Source organism: Ochotona curzoniae, unplaced genomic scaffold (assembly GCF_017591425.1).
Source record: "Ochotona curzoniae isolate NIBS_2020 unplaced genomic scaffold, NIBS_Ocur_1.0 contig_908, whole genome shotgun sequence".
NCBI classification, from domain to species: Eukaryota; Metazoa; Chordata; class Mammalia; order Lagomorpha; family Ochotonidae; genus Ochotona; species Ochotona curzoniae.
In genome coordinates, this window is record NW_024466607.1 from 13,130,346 (window position 1) to 13,150,346 (window position 20,001).

The 20,001-nt window shown below is 52.1% G+C and overlaps 1 protein-coding gene across 1 annotated transcript in view; it reads right to left on the reverse strand.

The window, feature by feature from the left end:
* Positions 1-20,001, reverse strand: part of LARS2 (leucyl-tRNA synthetase 2, mitochondrial) — a 101,351-nt gene that overhangs the window by 12,731 nt on the left and 68,619 nt on the right. The window contains exons 10-17 of the mRNA XM_040994335.1: positions 18,854-18,958; positions 16,201-16,316; positions 13,466-13,749; positions 9,817-9,915; positions 7,328-7,465; positions 5,204-5,304; positions 3,224-3,406; positions 1,347-1,516 (exon numbers count right to left, since the gene is read on the reverse strand). Of these exons, the coding sequence (XP_040850269.1) occupies positions 1,347-1,516; positions 3,224-3,406; positions 5,204-5,304; positions 7,328-7,465; positions 9,817-9,915; positions 13,466-13,749; positions 16,201-16,316; positions 18,854-18,958 (1,196 nt within the window). The remainder of the gene's footprint in view (positions 1-1,346; positions 1,517-3,223; positions 3,407-5,203; positions 5,305-7,327; positions 7,466-9,816; positions 9,916-13,465; positions 13,750-16,200; positions 16,317-18,853; positions 18,959-20,001) is intronic.

A 20,001-nucleotide genomic window follows, 5' to 3' on the forward strand; every position in this document is an offset into this window, starting at 1 on the left:
CGATGGGAGGCGGTGGAGGTGCCTCAAGGACCTGTGACCATGCCGTCCACCTGGGAGACTGCATTGGGTTCCGAGCTCCAGGCTTTGGTCTGCACACTCCCCAACCCCCAGCTGCTGCTGGCATGTGAGGAGTGAACTAGCGGATGGAAGGTCTGTGTTTAAGAACACAACGCTAGTACCTGGCATGAAGGCAAGACCCCGACCCCCTCTCAGTAAGCAGCCACCAAGACAGCGGCAGATGGGGGGCAGGTGCCTGGGCTCACTTCTCCTTTACAATGGCAGTGACTTGGACTGAAGGTTAGTTTCACATTTTTGAAATGCAGAGTTGACAGCAAGAACACCATCTGCTAGCTCTTTCCTGTTGGTGCTTCTCAATCTTGGTTATGGGCAAGGATTCAGCAAAACAACACATCGTTAACATGTCACGGGTTTCCAACTTGTTGCAATAACCCAATTCTATTAGCTGACAGAAGAGAAGGCTCTGCCAGATGCACGCAGAAAACCTGTGACACAGCAGCCAGCACTCAGGCCTGGCTCCGACCACGGCACGCAGCCGAGTGAACTCTGCCCCTCTATGCCAGGAGGGTGAAGGGACCCGAAATAGGAGCACGCTGGCCCCAGGGCTGCCTCAAGCCAGAGAGAAAACAGCTGACCATGCCACCATGTGCATGGAGTCAGCTCTCAGGCCATTGGAATCAGCACCCCAAAGAAAAACAACAGCCCAGAATTGGAGGCATCTGAGACCCATTAGAAAATGACTTTGAAAATGTATTTTCAGCCTAGCATTTAAGATGCCCCAAGTCCCAAGTCAGAGGGTGTGGATTTGATTTCCAAGTCCAGTTTCTGTCGCCAGCCTCCTGCAGGCCCTGGGGGGCAGCCGTGATGGCTCAATCCCTGCCCACCATGAAGGAGACGGGGACTGAGTCCCTGGATCCTGGCTGCTGTGGGTGTCTGGGGGATGAGCTAGCAGACAGAAAGCTGGAAAGCATACACTCTGACAAATAAGAAACACACACACACACACACACACACACGCCACTGAGAAGGTACGCCTGCACCGCACTGAGCCTCAGGGAACATGGGTCACAATCCACCCAGCTCTGGCGGGTTGTTTGACTTTCAGAAAATCAGCTCAAGAAGATAGTATCTCATCCCTCCTCTACACTTACTTCCTGCTCTGTTAAGGTAACACGTGAAGGGTGCGTGGCCAGATCCGTGCTAAGCATGGACACACGGGACACGGCCAGCGTCCTTAGGTTGGGAAGACTCCCGATGGCCGCTGAGGGGAAGTGGGCCTGGTGGACCACAGGGTGGAGTCAGGCAGCATCCACTGCGCAGGCTCTCACCTGAGAGATGACCGTGTTCTTGTACTCCCAGAGCTTCCGGGCCTCGGCTTTCTCCTCCTTCCTCAGCAGGGCAGGCTGTGACTCCTTTCCTGAAGTCCTGGTCTCTATGAAGCGGGTGACCAGGGCCCACAAGCGTTGCTGCCATCTCAGCACCCCGGGAAGGGCATCGGCTGAGCAGGGTCACAAAAGGGGTGGAGAGAGAGCAAGGCTCAGGTGAGAACCACGGCTTCAGCTGCACCTAAGACGAGCGGCATGCTGTCTGACCCAGGGCGTGGTGAAGGGCCGGCCCCGGCTTCCAGGGTCTGGAGAGCTGGACCACAGCTGATTCACAGCTTCACGACACTGACTGTCCTGGATGGCGGGAAGACTCAGATGCTGCCCACGTGGCTGGCACTGTGGTGCAGTGGGTTAAGTCGCTGTTTGGGATGTCCACATCCTTCATGGGCATGCATGGAATTGAGTCCCAACTCTGCTTCCAATCCAGTCCCCTGCTAAAGCACCCGGGAGGCACCAGACAATGGCCCAAGTGCTTGGGTCCCTACCACGCCATGGGGAACCTGGCTGGAGGCTCTAGCTCCTGACTTTGGCCTTGCCCAGTCTCAGCTGTTGTCATTCGGGGAACGAACCAGTGGATGGAAGATCTCCATCTCTCGTATTTTGTGTCACTCTGCTTTTCAAATAAATACATTAAAAATAAGTAACAACTAAAAAGCACCTCATGCTGACTGCCTGGAGCCCACAACGAGACTGGCAGCTGGGTAGAGATGAGTGTCAGAGCACCACATCCCTGATAGGGCCACCTGGCCCCTGACCACATGTGGACAGGGGTTGTGTAAGCAGCCACGCTGCTCTGCAGGGCTCGATAGAGTCCCTGTCCCCACCAGGTATGTGTGCGAGCTGTGTTTTAAACACGTCGGCGAATCTGGCTGGGACCCTGAGCGTGTGCCCAGTGGTCACTGGGGTGGGCCTTCCTAAGCTTGGATGCACAGTGGAACCTTTGGGAAGTTTGTCAGAAGCAAATTCTGGGCGTCTGACTGTTGGGGTAGGGACGGGAGCTAGGCCTGCTTGCGCATGTGCCCCTGGTGGGGGACCTGGGAGCAGCTGGTGGGTCTTGGCATCAGTTGGTATCTGTGAATGGGGCTGCAGACTGCTTCCGCTAGCATGGAGGGTCAGAGTAAATGGGACCTCCTGCAGCAGCAGGCATGCTTGCCATAAACCCCGGGAAAGCAGGCGCCAGGCTCTTCCCACAGTAGCACTCGAGGCAGCTCCCACGCGGGGGAGGGAGGCAGCTCTGGACAGTTTACTCCAACATGGCCAGCTTGCCCAGTTTACCTTATTTCTGTCATTTGAGATCTAAACAAGCCGGGTGTGGGAGAGGGTGGGGGTCAGAGAGCAGTGACCAGGAGGCCAAGCCCAAACCCACCTAGAGTCCCCCAGCTTGGTGGGGGGAAAACTTTCAGAGCGGATGGGCAGGGGGAGTGGAGTGGTCCCTGGGGACCCCAGCAGACCCAGGCAGGGCGAGGGTAGTGGGTAGCATGGGAGCCAGTCGGTCTCTCCCAGGAGTAACTGCATAACACAGTCCTCAGGGGACCCATACCGTAGTCAGCACAGAGCGTGCAGAGGCAGCTCCCCTAGGCCCTGCCCCAGCCAGCCCGGAGGTCATGTCGGCAGCTCTGTCTCAAGCACTGGGAATCTGTACTGGCCGCAAGCTAGATCCCCAAATGACCCGAGACCTCCTGTGTCCATTGGCAGGGCACACAGGATGGACACTCGGCCAGGACTGCCCAAGGTCCAGCCACACCTTGCCTTCCTCAAACTCCCTCGGGTTCCAGGGTACATCCCAAGGGAGCAGGGCCAGGAAGGGGGCGGCCACTTACTCTGCATGTCCCATAGGATGTCCTTCTCAGGAGGGGCGGCAAAGAGGATGTAGAGGCGAATCGTGTCGATGCCATACTGCTCCACCACCTCCTCGGGGTCCACGCCATTGTGTTTAGATTTGCTCATCTTCTCCCACGTCACCTCCAGCTGCTCCTGGGTTTTCACATGAAGAGGAACAGAACCTGGACAGGGGACATGTGTGACTCCGAACTGCTTCCGACACACGGTGCAGAGGCCAAGGCTGCGTGGGCACAGCACAGGGGCCTCTCTGAAGGCACTCCTGTGCCACTTTCCCACCCTCTGTGCTGTACAAACTTTTCATTTGCAAATCAATGGCCACCTGCTTCCCTCTGTGAATACTTGACACACTTATAATGGCCCATGTCGCCATTTCCTGCAAATCATAGTAATTTCCCCCTTTGTAAATTATTCACATTCGAGAGAGGACAGTGATAAAGGACAAGAATAACCTGTTTCTTTCATGAATCTGGGGTCCCCTGTGGCAGGGGTGGCGGACGGGTCAGGGTCTCAGAGTGTCCTAAGGGGTCGCACTCCCATCCCAGGCCTGGTCCCTCACTGTTAGTGCGCAGGGCTCCCTCACTGGGCTCATTCTACAAGAGGCGAGGCATCTCAGGGGTGCCAGCTGGCCACGTCCCCCCACACCCTGCCACTCTTGCAGGAGTTGACGTCTGGGCAGAGACAGCTTGCTGCAAGCCCTAGGGGACGGAAGCAGTGGCGACACCTGCTGGTCAGACTAAGCCTCCTTCTCGGGCATCGCCATGGGGAGAAGGTGTTGGGTACGGGATGAGGTGGGACCTGGCACCGTGGTCCTCTGGGTCACTCTGTGAACTGAAACTGGGTGTGCAGAAGAGGAAGCAGGGGAAGAGCAAGCGGGGAGAGAGAGATACGGAAAGGTGTGGCTGAAGGACTGCACATGTAGCTCGGGCCTGGCTGCATTACACAGGACTGGGTTTGGTGCAAAGCCAACTGCCTGGCACCCTTCATTAGATGAAAACTTGCCCTTGTGATGCGGGGTACCAGCACCCGGTGGCAAGTCTGTGTGAGAAGGGTGAAGATGTTCACACTGCGGCTGGCCTGAGGCACCCCATGGGATCCAGCCTGCTGGTGGGGAGGCTCTGGCGCCCCTGCTGTCCTCCCACGCTCTCTCTGCTCCCCACCAGCACAGTTTAGCCCCTTCCTGCACTGTTGTGGGAATTGGGGAGCAGAAAAGGCACTTATCTGAACAGAAGAGTTGAAATATTAAACAAACGTGCCCTTCCGTGGCAGACATGGCCCTAGAAACATAGGATGTGATAGCAGCTGGGTTGCCTGCCTCTCTTGCCTACATGCCTTTGAGCAGCAGTGCACAGCTGTCTGTGGGCAGCGCACCAGTGGTTACCGACAGCTGAAACACATGTGCCCCTGCACTGAGCTGCGGCCCTCCCTGGGCTGTGTTATGGAAGCACTGCCATTGTCTGCTTCGCGCGCGGAGACCATCCTCTCCCCAGGTATATGAATGCTCACTAAGCAACTCAGTGCATGGCTTCCACCAAACTGGCTCTCTTGCATTTGGCTTGGGAGGCGCCTGCCACGGGAAGGGCTGCTGGGTGCATTGTTTGTCCCTGGGCAGAATGGCCAGGGCTCCAGGGGAGTTTGCACCACTGCCCTCAGGCTGGCATCTCCCCATTCTTTCATGGGTTCGCTATTTCACCTGTCCCCCTTCTCACTGTAACTCTGCCTTGCAAATAAATGACTTTTTTTCTTTTTTAAGAGTCCAAGGACTCTGTTCTTGGCTCTTGGGACAGGCTGTGACATGCAGGCTGGGCAGGCATGCGTGCATGTGTGTGTGTCTGGAGGAGGGGAGCAGCAGGCGGTCCTAGGAGCAGCCTGCAGAGGATCCAGGCCCAGAACACGCCGAGGCCCAGCCCTTTCCCGGTGCGGGGTGAGGACAGGGGAAGGACCGGAGGGGGTGAGCTTACCCGTGAGATCAACCTCCTCCTTCCGCAGGTACTGCCCGGACGGCAGGCGGTACGTCCGGCCCTTGATGAGGCCCTGGGCCAGCAGCTTATGAAAGGGTTCTCTGGGGAGAGAGATCAGAACAGCAAGCTGAGGGGGGCACGCAGAACAGGTGATGCCCGAGCAAATACCCCTTAGAGACCAGCCACCAGAAACCTAAGTCAGACCAGCAGCTGGGAGCCACAGGGCTCCTTCACAGTGCGCCCTAGTGAACACGAGCTCCCCTGCAATGGGAATCCTTCGCGCACAGCTTCACCTGCAGCTGCTGCCCACGCTGCTGCCCAATGCGCCTGCAGCCACCTGGGTGTGTCTTCCCCGGAGCCCCGGGCACGGTGTTTCCCTGTACCAGGCACTGTGTTCCTCTGTCCTTTGTAGTAAGCACTTCAACACTTTTTTATTTATTGATTTGACAGGCAGAGGGGGAAGGGAAGAAGAGAGGAAGGGACGTGTCTCCATCAGATGCTGGCCTGAGATGTGGCTGGGAGCTAGGAACTCAATCTGGGTCTCCCACACGGGCACCACGGGCACCAGAACCCAAGCACTAGAGCCGGCACCTGCTGCATCCCATGATGCACACAGGCAGGAAGCTGGCGTCCGCAGCAGAGCTGGAGCTCAAAACCCATGCACGCTTGATGTGGAGTGCCTGCCCCTGACAGGCTGGACAGAAATGCTTGAAAGAGTGAGACAGAAGGCGGGAGGGAGTCATCTGGATGAACTAGATGGTACAGACTGGCAGCCTTTACACGCACATATTTTATCCAGCGGCACAACAGCACCACCTCCTGGGAACAGGCAGGATTGCACTCTGCTGCAGGATTGAGTGGAGTCCAGCTGTTGAGCCCAAAGTTGCATTGCTGTGGCTTCCCATCTTAAAAGGAAACTGTTGCATGAAGAGTCACATAGCCCTGAGGAGAGGACGAGCCCTAGGGGTATACTCTGTAGATCAGAACAGCAAGGACACTTGCCTGTGTGGGTCATGCAGATAGGTAGAAACAAAAGCAAAGCTCTCCCGCAAGAAAATCTGTAAATATGAGCTGAGTGCCATCTCAGCTGCTGTGTCGATTTCCTCAATTACAGGGAAGGTTGGAGATGGGAAAAGATACGTGAAAATCTCCCTAACCTAAAAAAAGGATTAGTAGCTAGAATATTTATAAACTCCTAGAAGTCAGTAAGAAACAAACAACCTGGAAGAGACAAAGGGCCAAGGACACAGAGGTTTCATCTAAGACACACAGAGGCCAGCCAGTGTCTCCGAATTCAAATCCAGCAGGCAAGGTGAGGCTCGGTGTGCTGAGTCTGCAAGCTGGATGAGGCCACGTGTCACTGACGGTTGCCTGGCAGGGCTGAGGTGCACGCTTGCCCTGTGAGCAGGTCTACTCTCAGGCACACGCCCCAAGGAAATGCTGACACGGGTGGGTCAGGAACCACGGGAGAGAATGTTCACGGCAGTTTTGTCTCTAACTGCATGAAGCAGTCCACAACCAGGAGCTCCCTGGGTTTTCCAGGGCACCTGCCGTGTTCTAGCTCCTAACCTGTGACATGGGGCATGCACGTTCATTTTACTCTTCAATTTGTACAGCACGTTAGTTGCATCACCTACACATGAGCACACATGGACGTGTGCGGGAGAATGATGCACTCCCTGGGAAGAAAGTGGATGCTCAGAGTGAGTCTTGTCTTCTAATCCACTGTATCCACTGATGGAAGGCCGCATCTGCCGAGGTGGGACCCGGCCACATCCAGCAACAGAGCTTACAGTCAGGGACTGAAGGATACGGGTGACAGGAGCAGCTCGGGAGAAGCTCCCAAACAGCAGCTAACCTCGCGGTCTGTTCCCTTTGGTCTCACAAGCAGAAAACTGCATGTTACTGAGCTAAGTCACCCCAACATCGAAACACAGAGGCTAGATCCCACGCCAGCACACGACAGCACAGCCCAGGGCTGGCTATGCAGTGTGTGTGAAGCTCAGATACTTGGGGGGGAAAAATTGTGCTACAGATGTGTGCCTGCCTCAGAAGCACTCATGCCTGCTTCAAGTCGCTGCCCACAAAACTGACTTGATTCTGCAAAGAACTCAAACTGCTCACCTGTGTTTGACCATTTTTTGATCGTGGCAAAAATGACTCAGGAATCTTGCATAGAACAAGTGCATGACAGCATGCTCTTTGCCTCCGATGTACAAATCCACAGGCATCCAGTAATCCGCCAATGCTGTGCTGAAAGGGCTGGAAGAATGAAAACTGGGCGTTTAAAAAACCTTGTCCTGGAACCCCTGCATACGCCTTGGAATAAATTCTGTCAGGGATAATAAGAGGAAAAGCTTAGCTAATAAAGGAGAGGAAAAAATGAGGGCTAATTTCTAGAAGCCCTTGCTGAAGACATGACCGGTGTATTGTGAACAAGTGCAATTTCTCTGTGAAAACGGAAAACACCACCAGCAACACACGGTTCTGGGTACGGTGCGTAGTGGAACATCTAGATTTATGTTCATGTTTTACCACAATTAAACAGTTGAGTTTTCAGTTCTGGCCAACAGAGGGCAATGTGGCCCTTGATGATAAAGATGGACACGCAGATACTAAGCATTTAAAACCAGAAGCTCAACTTAAATTTTTACAAGTAACCTTACAAACACAGTCAGCCAACAAGAGTCTGCGCGAGACACGCTGGCTGCCAGAAGCATAATTAAGGTCGACTGTGACAAAATAGCCCGACCGCTCCCCGCTTCCCTTAACACATCCTTTCGTGGCCGACAGATGCTAACGGAGAGCCTTCCTCACACTCTCCAGTCCTAAGTGGAGAAGGGAGGAAACTCCACTTCCCTCCGTCGGTTGGCTGGGAGCTTTGCTGGGCTGGGGACCAGCACTGGCGGAGACAGACCAGTCTGTACCCGAGGAAACAGCCTTCTGAGCCCTCCATCCAACAAGAACTGCTTTGCCTCGTTGGGGAGGCAGCTCTGAACTCCACAGCTTCAGGCACTTGGGAAGGGCTTGGCTGACTCCAGTTTTGAGGCTGGAAGCAGGAGCCTGCCCTTTGACCAGGCAGCAGGCTCGCCACCACCACCACAATGACACAATTCTGGCATAATTAAAAAAAAGAGAGAGAGATGATTTTTCTTTGTACCAAATAAAAGCATGAAGAAATACAATGGTTAATCCAGGCGATGTAAAGAAAGGAAAGTGAGGGGTCACGTGTCGTCTGAAGCCAAGGTTGGGATGAATTCCGGGAGGCAAGGCTGATGGACGGTAGCCCTGGTCCGAGCTGATGGGGCCCATCAGGGCAAGCAGGGAGAGCCCAGGTGCCCACTCATGCCATGCAAAGTCCATAGGAAAAGAAGGGCAGAGGTCTGGGGTGTGTCTGGCACCAGCCAGCTGGATGTCGTGTCATCTCACACACACACACACACACACACACACACACACCCTCCACCAACTGCGGGTTATTCCTCCCCGTCTGAATGAAGGTTTTTCTTTGGGGCTGCTGCCAGGCAGGCAGCACCGGTGGGCCCTTCCTGACTCCACAACAAGAGAACCCACACAAAAACACGCACGTAACTGAAAAACCAAGGAGCACTGAAAGTAGTGGCCTCGGGCTCCAGTCTTCTCTCCCACCACAGGCCAGTCTCCTGACCACTTTGAGCTGTCTTAGGAATGCCTTTTGGCAGCTACTAAGCAATATGTCTAACTCTCTACCGATTTAACAGTTTGGGAAGTTACCTATTATGTACGTGAAATGAGACAGTGCTGCTTATTTGTCCTTCAATCCCTGCCTCCCGCCATCACTGTTTATAGCTGAACAAATATTATCTCTTTTTTTAAAGTCTATTTTTATTTAAAAAGCAGAGATAGAGAGGAGGAGGTAAATGTGGAAGGAGAAAAACTGATCTTTTACCTCTGCCGGTTCATTCCCCAAACGCCTGCAACAACCAAGGCTGAGCTAGGCGGAAGCCAGGAGCTGCGTCTCCTACATGGGTAGTGGCGTCTCCTGCTGCCTCCTGGGGTACGCATTAGCAGGAAGCTGGGTTGGAAGCAGAGCTGGGACTCTGCCCCAGGCTCTCTGATGGGGGACGTGAGTGCTGGAGCAGCAGCTTCAGCACGGTGCCTGCCCCCACATCTTTGCCATCACATCAACGCAGTGCATGGTGAGGAGGGAGTTACAGTAGCATTTCCTTCCTTTGCTGCTTTTGAATTTTTCTTGTGTATGGGAATCACTTGACTGTGAATAATCTAACTTAATAATTTAACACCCATCTCGTCACCTGACGTGGGCCTTGTCTTGAAGGGCACAGCAGACAAACACTTTCTGGTCATCTTCCTTGGACTCCCCCCGGCCCTGCACGCCTGGTGTTCATGCCAGCCTGCACTTTCCCAGGAGACAAGTGCAGGGGACTGGTGCGGAGCCACCTGCCAGCCTGCCTGGGGTGTACCGAGAGCCGCACTGTGGTCTGAGGGCCTCCCTGCCTCCCTTCACCTGGCACAGGCATCCCTCTGCAGGTCTGTCGTGTCAGATTCGTCATACTGCTCGTTCTTGCGGGAGCCCAGGTGCACACGCTCCAGGCTGGTGCAGGGGGGTTTACCTGTGTGCATTCCGAGGGTCTGTGTATCGGAAGTAGTACCACGCGGAATCCACAAAGGTGTCCATCGTGTCTGTCTCTCTCCTCGCTGCTCCCTCGCACCTAGGAAATAAATGAAGCTCATCAACTGGCCTCTCTTTAAATGTGAGTGCAGTTTTCCACCAGCTTTTGAGACAAGCTACGACAAGGAGCAGGAATTTAAAGTGTCTTAAGAACAATGCTGTGTCGTGAGAAAACAATTCAAAGCTCTCCTTTTAGATTCTCCATAATGCCTTAAAGAACTTCACACAATACAAATCGCAGTCTTCAACAATTAAAGGCATCATATTCTCTGAACTGAGCCTGGTGGAAAACTAACCACCCACAAGGACAAGGCAGGAATCATCGTCTCTTTTGTGCCCTGACTTCTATTTCAGGCACATCAAGACTGCCTCCAGCCAGTGCCTACTACATGACGCTTAGGAAGACAATGCACAAGAGAAAGACAGAATGCAGGGAGATGGGATACAAAGTGAACTTGGCTTTTCTCTACTTGTGCTCCAGGGCAGTGGGTACAGGCACCCACCGGGGCTGCCTAAGGACAATCAGTCACTTGAAGGCACTGGTTGGCAGGTGTCAGCACTTATACCAGCTTGCCAGGGTCAACTCCCAACTCCCTGACAAGTGATGTTGACATCATCCAGTGGCTGGAAATGAACCCTGCTGGGAGTATGTGCCCAAATGCAAAAATGAGCAAACACTGTGAAATTCACCCTCCACCCCTCAGCCTAAAGGCAGGTTCCCTATGGAAGCATCATGTGTGAGAGCTAAAAGGAGCAAGCCCTCCCTGCAGCAGGGCCGGACATGCCCAGGGTGGACCAATGCCCATGAGGGTAACCCTGCACCGTTAAAAATGCCCTTCGAGGACTGGGCAGATGGGACTCCAAGAACCAGGTATCAAAGTTCTAGGAACATGAGAGAGTGGCCTTGGCCAAGGTGGGTACAGGGGAGAGCCGAGCCTCTGCTGAAGATGTGCCCAGGCCTGTGTTAGCAATGGGCCAATGCCTTCAGGTCCAGGAGGAAACCAGCTGTCCTTGGGGGTACAGCGTGCTCTCTTTCCTGAGCCATGGACATGGGGCTGACTGCTCCAGTGAGTTCCCAGTGAGTGGGGTTCTTGGAAGACTCTGGCGGAGGGATGAGGAGTCCTGAGAGCGACTGAGGAATCTTTCACTGATTCAGCCTGCAAGGGGCCCAAGTCTGCTTTTAATCTTTTTTTTTTTTTTTTTAAAGGGCTGCTTTTATATCTTGCACTGGTGAAGTGGCTCCTGCTGGCTTCATGAGACTATGAGGTGGCCTCAAAAGATGGTATCACAAGGTAAATGCATCTGGAGGCAAAATTAAAATCCATGTATGTGAGGCATTTGTGGAAAATAGAGGTTACATACAAAATAGGTATTGTAAGAAAAGTGACATGGATTTTGACATATTTTTGTGTCATAATATATATATATATATTTTAAGATAGTCATAGACTCCTAGAGTTTTCTTTCTTCCTAGAGTTTATTTTCATTTACTTGAAAGGCAGCACACACACATCTTCCATCCTCTGGTATATTCCAGCCAGGAGTCTGGGATCCCATCCGAGTCCCCCATGTGGGTGGCAGGTGCCAAGGCGCTTTGGGTCACACCTGCTGCCTCCCAGCATGCATTAGTAGAAACAGAGTAGCTGGGCCTTGAACCAGTGAGTACTTAAAGGATGCAAGTATCTAGTGGTGGCTTAACCTGTTGTCCCAGAATGTCAGCTCTACCTGCTTTTAATTCCATTCTCCATGAGGTTTTTGATGTTTCCTTCCAACCACCCCTTCTGCACTCCTCAACTCCCTGGCCTCCTCAAGGCATCTGATTAAGTGGCAGCAGTTGAGCAGAGTACGGAAGCCCCAGATCCGGCACAGGGAGTTGGGACTCAGGGGTCCCCCTGCTCTGGGAACACTGGTGGTCCCCACGGGTAGGAGCTTTTCAGAGAGAACCCTCAGGGAATCCTGCTTCCCGCCACCCGGGGCTGCTGGTCTCCAGAGCATCGCTGAACGAAAGCCAGGTCTTTTTATTCAGTGAGCAACCAAGCAGAACACAGATGCTATTTTAAGAAAGAATTAGAAGATCAAGGTGACGCTTCCCTCCTCCCTAACATGTGCAGTGGTGCCAGCGAGCGAGCAAACACGGGCTGTGTTTCATAAAAGCCATCACCGCTGGCCGGCCCTGGCCATTCTGACTCCCTCTGGAACGGTCTGGTGATGCTGCAGACAGCGTGTGTGCTGCTCACATGGGGAGCCAGGTGAGTGGGAAGAAAAAGGCGACTTGGCCAGCAGTGCCAGGGTCAGCTCCGTCTCCTGTTCCCAATACTAGGGAACAAGCTCGGAAGCATTCAGGGCACAGGTGCCAGCTCACGGCCTCTCTAGGAAGTTGTACTCCTTTTCCCCAACTTCCCATTTCGCAGAGCAGTAACCAGGCTTCAGAGAGGGTCAGACGCCTGTTCCAAGTAACAGAGCTCACAAGGAGGGAGCCGGCGGCCTACACTGCCCTGCCATCCCACACTGGCTTAGCAGCTCTTGACCCTGGGTGCTCACTGGGTGCTCACAGGGAGCTCTCACCAACACCCACGCCTGCATTCTGCCTTCCCAACACTGTGCCATCAGGGGGGCTAACTGTATCCCCACTGAGGCCACAAATGTCTCTTGTCACTGCTCCACACAGGTGGTCTGCTGTTTCCCCAACCCGGGAAAAGCCCAGGTGAAGTCCACACTTTACCCTAGAGTAGCTCGGGGCTTCCCAAGTTCCTGCCTACAAGCTCCATCTCTGGCTTTCTCAGTTCCTGGGGGAAGGTCAGCTTCCTGGGCGGTGGCACTGTGCAGGATAAGTGTGCTTTGTGGCATCCCGACAGTCCTTCTCAGGGGCCATTCAGTGCCTGATGAAGGAACTGAAGCCAGCTGACCCTCCCTGCACCAGACGGCTGATGAAGAGGCAGGGCTGGGACTTGAACCCCTCCACCCACGCACTCTGCAGTCCCATGCACTCAGCTGCACTGTGCAGCTACCATCACCCAGTGGGGAAATGCAGCTCGGTGCTGCCCGAGGACAGTCATTGCAAACATCCTCATGGTTGTCTGCGAGGCAGCAGGAAATGGCAGCAGGGGGACGCCCGGGCTTGATGGCTGTTGTTTATTTGTTTAATCAACTGATCTGGCAGCAGAAGACTCATGCCTGAGAGGCGCCAGTGAACTGATAGAAAAACATAACGGCCCTTTGGCAGCAAGCAGAGAGGAACCTTGGTGGGTCCGGGTTCATTAAGGAGCAAGTCCCTGAGCACAGTTCCCGTCTTTGCACCTGCTCCGCTACTGGGGAACCACGGCCATTGTCATCACGGTCCCCCATACTGGAGAGCCATAAGGGGGAGAGGAGTGCGCATTCTGTCACCTCCAAGGAACTCCTTGGAATATAAAACGGAAAGAGAGTGATCTCTAACAAAGCTACAGTGGAAGCGTGCGGCTTTCCATTCAGAACGTGTGATTCTTTCCAGCCTGATGCACTTCCCAGGAAAACGGAGCTGCAGTAGCAGCAGGAGGCAGCGGGAAGGAGCCTCGGGCACAGTCACTGCTGTGGGGAAGGACACGCCTTACCTGGGGCAGGAGCAGTTCACCCACTCGGAAGCTGTGGCCAGCGGGGAGCCTCCGCGGCCAGTGAAGGATGTGACGTCGGGCAAGGTCACGGGCAGGTCGTCTGGAGGCACAGGCACGGGGCCGCAGGCCGGGCAGTGGATGATGGGGATCGGCGTGCCCCAGTACCGCTGCCTGGAGATCAGCCAGTCTTTCAGTTTGTCACTTGTTACGTCTCCACCCACTCTCTTCTCCCGGGCTTTCTGAGTCAGGGCAAGAAAAGCATCCTGCCGGGTCATACCTGTGTACTGCGAGGGAGAGAAGCAAGTGCTGTTTGTTCTTCCTGGCATGACACAAGTCACCGCCCCAGCACACTGCACCACCACCCTGCACTGCCACATTTCTCACACGGTTCTCGGGACCAGGTCTGCACAGGGCCGTCTGAGGGCGGGTACCAGTCTTGGGTACTTTGCCTTTGGGGTCCCTTTCTTCTTAAGACAAATTTTAAAATGACATTTCGCTACTGTTGCTAGAAAGATGAATATGGTTTCTGACCCTGAAAATGTACTGGCTGTCACTCTTGTGCTTCACGGAAGGAGGCACCCCTGGGCCCTCCATGCTCCCTCCACTTCTAGAAGGATAGAAATCCTCTATCCTTTACCACCAGACTATGTGAGACAACTTGCACGAAGCCAGTGAGTGTAGAGTCCTTCATGGAGGCCTGGGTGTTTTCTCTGGGCGCTCCAGACACCATTGTGGTCGCAGTGTCCGCTCTCCACTTTACCAAGGACAAAATGGGGCTCTCTGACAGACACTACAGCTTTGCTCTGCTCCATCTCGTCTCCTCCAACATAGTTTAAAAAGGGGCTACAGGTTCAATACCCTGCTTTCCCCAAGACCTTGAGGGATGTGACACAAAAAGTAAAGGCACAGGGTGCCTAGAGGCTGAGTCCTCACCTTGCACACCTGGGATCCCATAGGGGCACTGATTCTAATCCCGGAGGCCCTGCTTCCCACCCCTGCTTGTGGCCTGGGAAAGCAGTGGAGGACGGCCCAAAGCCTTGGGAGCCTGCACTTGCGTGGGAGACCCGGAAGAAGTTCCCGGTTCCTGACTGAATCAGCTCAGCTCTGGCCACTGAGGTTACTTGGGGAGTGAATCATTAGAAGAGCTATATCTCTCCTCCTTTCCATATATCTGACTTTCCAATGTAAAAAAAAATCTTAAAAAAAGTGAAGGCACAAACATGAGGTCAGAAACTGTTGTTGTTCCTTAAGAATGGAAGAAGCCCCTAATCCACCAGCTAAATCAAAAACCTGTAGGTTTGACCGAATCAGGATCACCCAGGGTGGGGCCTCCGGGAAGTCAAGTCAGAGATAAGGCCAAGTATGGCACTGCTATGCTAAGCTGGTGGTTCCCAGATTCTGCAGCCTAGTAGAACTGCCTGGAAGCCTCTGACCACTCTGGATGCCTGAGCCAGGTCCGCATTGTGAACCACCATTAAGCACAAACTCCTTGGGCGGGTCCGAGGCGTCAGTGTATTAATGCTCTCTGGAGGTTTCTAGAGTACAGCCATGTTTAAGAAGCAGTGCTGCTGTGGGACCTGGCGTGAGAGCTGAGTGACTAACGTCCTCGCCTTGTATGCACTGGGGTTCCATATGGGTGCTGGTTCGTGCCCCAGCTGCTCCACTTCCCATACAGCCTCCTGCTTGTGGCCTGGGAAAGCAGTGGAGGGCGGCCCAAAGCCTGAACCCACATGGGAGCTCCTGGCTTCATATCAGCCTCAGCTCCACTCTTTGCAGCCACTTGGGGAGTGAACCAGCAGGTGGAAGATCTTTCTCTCTGTCTTTTCTCCGTAAGGTCTGACTTTCCAATAAAATAAATAAATAAAAGAAACAAAGAAACAGTGCTCCGTTATGCTTAAACTTCAATGTGCATACACATCACCTGAAGGTCTGACACTAGGGTGAGGCCTGAGAGTCCACACTTCTGACAGGAGATGCCAATCTTACCAGTCCAGGGACTGGACTGTAGGCAGCACTGTTCTAACAAGGGCGGTGCCCAGAGCAGCAGCAGCAGCAGCAGCAAGCGATAATACCAGGAGACTTCTAGCACAGAGATGATGGAACCACAATCTCTGGGGCTGAGGGCAGGTCGCAGGTGTTTACACAAGACCACCAGGTGATCTGCAGCAGCTCCTGCCTGAGGCTCGCTGCACGTGGCCATTCCCCTCCCAGCCCTCCCCCTTCCTTTTCCATCATATGATGCTGGGTGCCAATCCTGCCACACGCCCCAGCTTCAAATGCTGCTGTCTCGGGCTAGTCAGAGATATCCCTGACCAAATGGACTTAGAATTTGCTTGTTTCTCTGAGTTTACCTTCAGGTGAAGATGAAGGCAGAGATCTGGAGACAACAGACAGCTCTGCTGGCATGAAGAGCCGATTTCAGTTGCCTCTGTCGAGATTTCTTGTATAAGATCATTTGTTTCCAGCAGAGAATTCCCAAAATAAAGTGTAGCTACTTTGATACCACACTATTCTGGGGTTGAATGAGACACAGAGTTGGTAAACTCCCAGATCTTGAAAAACATTCTTTTGTTTTTCACATATGAAGCTTCGAGGTTCCTGAGCTTCAGGGATGTGGATGAGTGAGGGGGCTTGAAGGCTGTCACATGGCACTGAGGGAGGATAGCTCATCAGACTCCTACTAAGGTCACGGTTCTGGGAGGATGTGCTTAGGGCCTGTCCACGGGGATACCCACCTCAGCAGAGTTGCGCAGTCTCTCTGTGCCATCTGGCCAAGTTTCAATGACATCAGAGTAGGACAGGCCTAAGGTGCGGGCTAGGATGGCGTCCTTGGAGCTGGTGCTCGGAATTCCTGTTCAGAGTGGAATAAAGCACAAGGCACCTTTTTAAGTATCGGGATCACAAACTAGCTGACAATACTGAAGAAACTGCGGAACCACGTCACAGCCATTGGGAAAATGATACGTGGGCCCCAAGAAAACCCACTGCCCCCACACAGCCAGATGACCACACTGGTGTCATCTTTTTTTTAAGTCTTTTTGCTTGGTTTAGTTTTTTTGTTGTTGTTGTTTTGGTTGTTTTTTTGTAAATTTCTGTTCTTCAACAAGACACCAGCATTTCTTGTCACCCAATCAACACATGACAAGCAGTGACAGGACAGTGCCTGCCTCCTGGGAGCCAGGGCTGCCTCCCCCAGCATGCCCTAGCACCTCAACAAGATCCAAGATCCACTCAGCCAGGAAATTGAAAGCTGGTGTCTGTGCTTTGTTCCCGAAGGCACCGGTAGGCTGTGTATTGGCATGAATCCTGCAGCCCACGCAGGCCCTTGAGGAGATGAGGCTGGTCCAGGGGATGTCAAGCTATTGTGGCTTTAGCGAGGCACACAGCCATGCACTTCCTGTTGGTTTTGAAAGAACCTCGGGCTGAGGGCTGTGAGGCACATCAACAGGATGCTGAGTGGCCCCTGGGCAGCCCCTCCACCCCCACAGCCCGAGCTGGGAGTAACAAGAAGGCGCCCCCTAAACTGCCACATGTACCCTGGTGGCAGAATGGCCCCTGTTCCAGAACTATTGGACAGGGTCTCAAAGGATGGGGACACAAGGCAGGTAATAATATCAGAGGGCATTCCTGTTCAGGAGGCAGTCACCAGCTATGCCGCCAAAGCCCATGGTTTGGCATAACAAGGAGCAATGACTGGAAGAGGACATAGTGGGCACCACATGGACTTGGCCACAGAAAGAATGTTCTGGGTCATGGCATTCTTGTGTGAGGCTTGGGGGAGTTTGAACTATTGGTGACACTGCAAGTGGCATGGTAAAAATACGACCTTATCTCTTTCTCTATTTCCATTTTTGTTTCATTGGGGGAGTAAAAAAACATTAATTTAGAAAATGTTAATTATGTAACTATGGGAAATCAAGGCAACAAAGGAAAATAATTTTCTTTGCTTACCTAAAAAAAAAAAAGACCAAGTGTTTTTTTCCTTCATAATTCTCAATATTGAATCAAAGATCTGACTCAACATATAAAATAAATAAATGAATCCCTGTCCCAAATCTACATCAACCTAAGTTTCTTTTATTGTTTATCTCACCTGGCTGTAGTAGTAAATTTTACTAATTATCAAATGTATAATTGGAACAGCTCACTGTCTATGCTTCAATGTTCACAGGAGGATGATTTAAATGGTTTAGTGTGGGTTTTCTGCTTTGATGCCTCTTCAAATCATCTATTCAAAAGCCAATCTGGTCATGAGGAGGGGGAAATGTGATTTTAACAAGTGTGACTTCTCCAGTGTGCTCAGAAGCCATGAGTATGCGGTCCGTTTGTGGGCAAGGCTGTGGCTGGAACCCGCAGCACAGATGTGGGTCCTGGGAGACGCACAGCTCTACCCAAAGGACTGGCAGTTTGGACTGAGTTGCTTCTAGGTCCCCATCCCTGTATTCTTCCGTGGACTTCCTGCCATGTGACAAAGACTTTGAACACTCACAAATGAGCCAAGGACATCCAATTTACAGATCTAAATATGTCATCAGTTTTTACCACTGTTATGATTTTTTTCTTTTTAAGATTTATTTGAAAGGTAAGGTTATAGAGAGATAGGAGGGTCAGAGAGAGAAGGAGAGAGGTGGGGGGTGGGGGAAGAGGGAGAGAGAGAGAGAGAGAAAGAGAATTTTTCAACTGCTATTTTTCTCTCCAAATGGCCACAATGGTTGGGGCTGGGCCAGGAACCTCTTCCAGTCCTCCAACGTAGTTAAAACACACAGACACTCGGGACAGCCTCTGCTGCTTTTTAGGCATCTTAGCAGGGAGCTGGATTGGAACTCAACCTGCCGTGCCATGGTGCTGGTCTTGCTACCCTTGCCTTGAGTAATTCATGCTCACCCCTTCCACAAAAACCTTCACCAAAACCCAGTCCACATGTGTCATGTGTGTACTGAGCCCCAGGCCAGCAGCTGTTCAGGCTGGATGAATGTGGATGTTGGGTTTTCCTTTGCCTTGTACCATTGCCTGCAACATATGAACAGGTGTCACCAACTGACTCTGCTACCAAGACCCATGAACCAGACTTTCTTAAAAATATATATATTCTCAATAGTGTATAGTAAGGTGTGATAAACAAGACAGCTTCAAAAATTCACAAAAATGGGTACTATCAAACAAAAATCAACTTTTTTTAAAAAATTCTATTTTCCATGAACTTTTTGAAGAATCCAGGTACCTAGTATGGTCTCAAAGGGGTGACGTAAAGAGGTGGACATTTCCACACAGAAACAAAGCAGGTCATGGAATGCATGGTGAGCTTTTCCAGCGAATGGCAGTAGGGATATATTCTGATCTTAATCCCTTGAGGTATATTATCATGATTCCACGTCACTAGCTACTCACCTATTTTCGAATCCAGAGAGCCTTCAAACTCAGCGCTGGCCATGACAACGACAGGGACCTCCTGCTGGGTGAGCATGTTCACGGCTGTCACCGGTGTGAGGGAATCTGAAAATGAGAACCAGATAACTGTGGACGCGGTCAGCTGGGGCCCTGATGCCACCTGAACCTCCGAGGAGATGAGTGAGAAAAATAGGCACCGGAACATCTGTGTTTTGTGCTAATTTGTGAAAGAACGTGTCCCTTTGAAGGGTATTAATGGACAATTCACACCCATGGAAAAAAATCAAACAATGAAGCAAGCACGTGAGAAAATGTTCATCTAGGCTCTTGCAAAGAAACAAAAACAGCATTTTGCTTTCCAGATGGTAAAGACAGTCCCATGACTGCCTTCTCGTCTTGGAAAATAACTTGGGTATAATCAACCTGGGGACCTCAAAACAAAGTAGAATTTAAAGATAAGTTTATTTTTTGGTGAAATAACTGGAATCTAAGCATAATTTTTTTTTCCCTCCATCATAGGCATTTTCAGAGCTTTTTGAAGATCCCTTGCCCAGGAGAATAAGAAGCACGGAGTTCATCTACAGTGACAGTAGGAGACATCTAGAATCCCAAACCGGAACACGTGAAGATGGCGTTGGGTAGGGGGTAGGATCTAGGATATCCTAAGACAAAACAGTTCCTTCCCAGGCACATTTTCTTAGGAGATATCACAAGATGTATCCCAAGAAAACAATGGGGTAGATCAGGAGAGAGGCAGACATGGGATCCAGGAAACAGGGCTCAACACAGAAGAAAGAGGTACAGACATTGACAGAACAAAGACAGAGGGAAGTTGACAGACGTGCACCAGTGGCCTAGAGAGTGAGCAGGTCAGCTCCAAGCAGGACAAGGGCCTGGAGAGCATCTTCAGGAAAATGAGGGGAATCACACTTTACCCGGTAAGTGGGAATATACAGAAATCTAAATTGAGAGGAGTTTCAAAGAGCTACTGAGATACTGCCAGACTTAGAAACTCAAAAAATACAAAACAAATGAAGTATGATGGCATTATAGATAGTATAAAAAATCAAAAAAGTTAAACAATAATGAAAATGTAGGGGTCATTGCATCGTGATGCCAGCATCCCATAAGGGTGCAGGTTCAAGTCC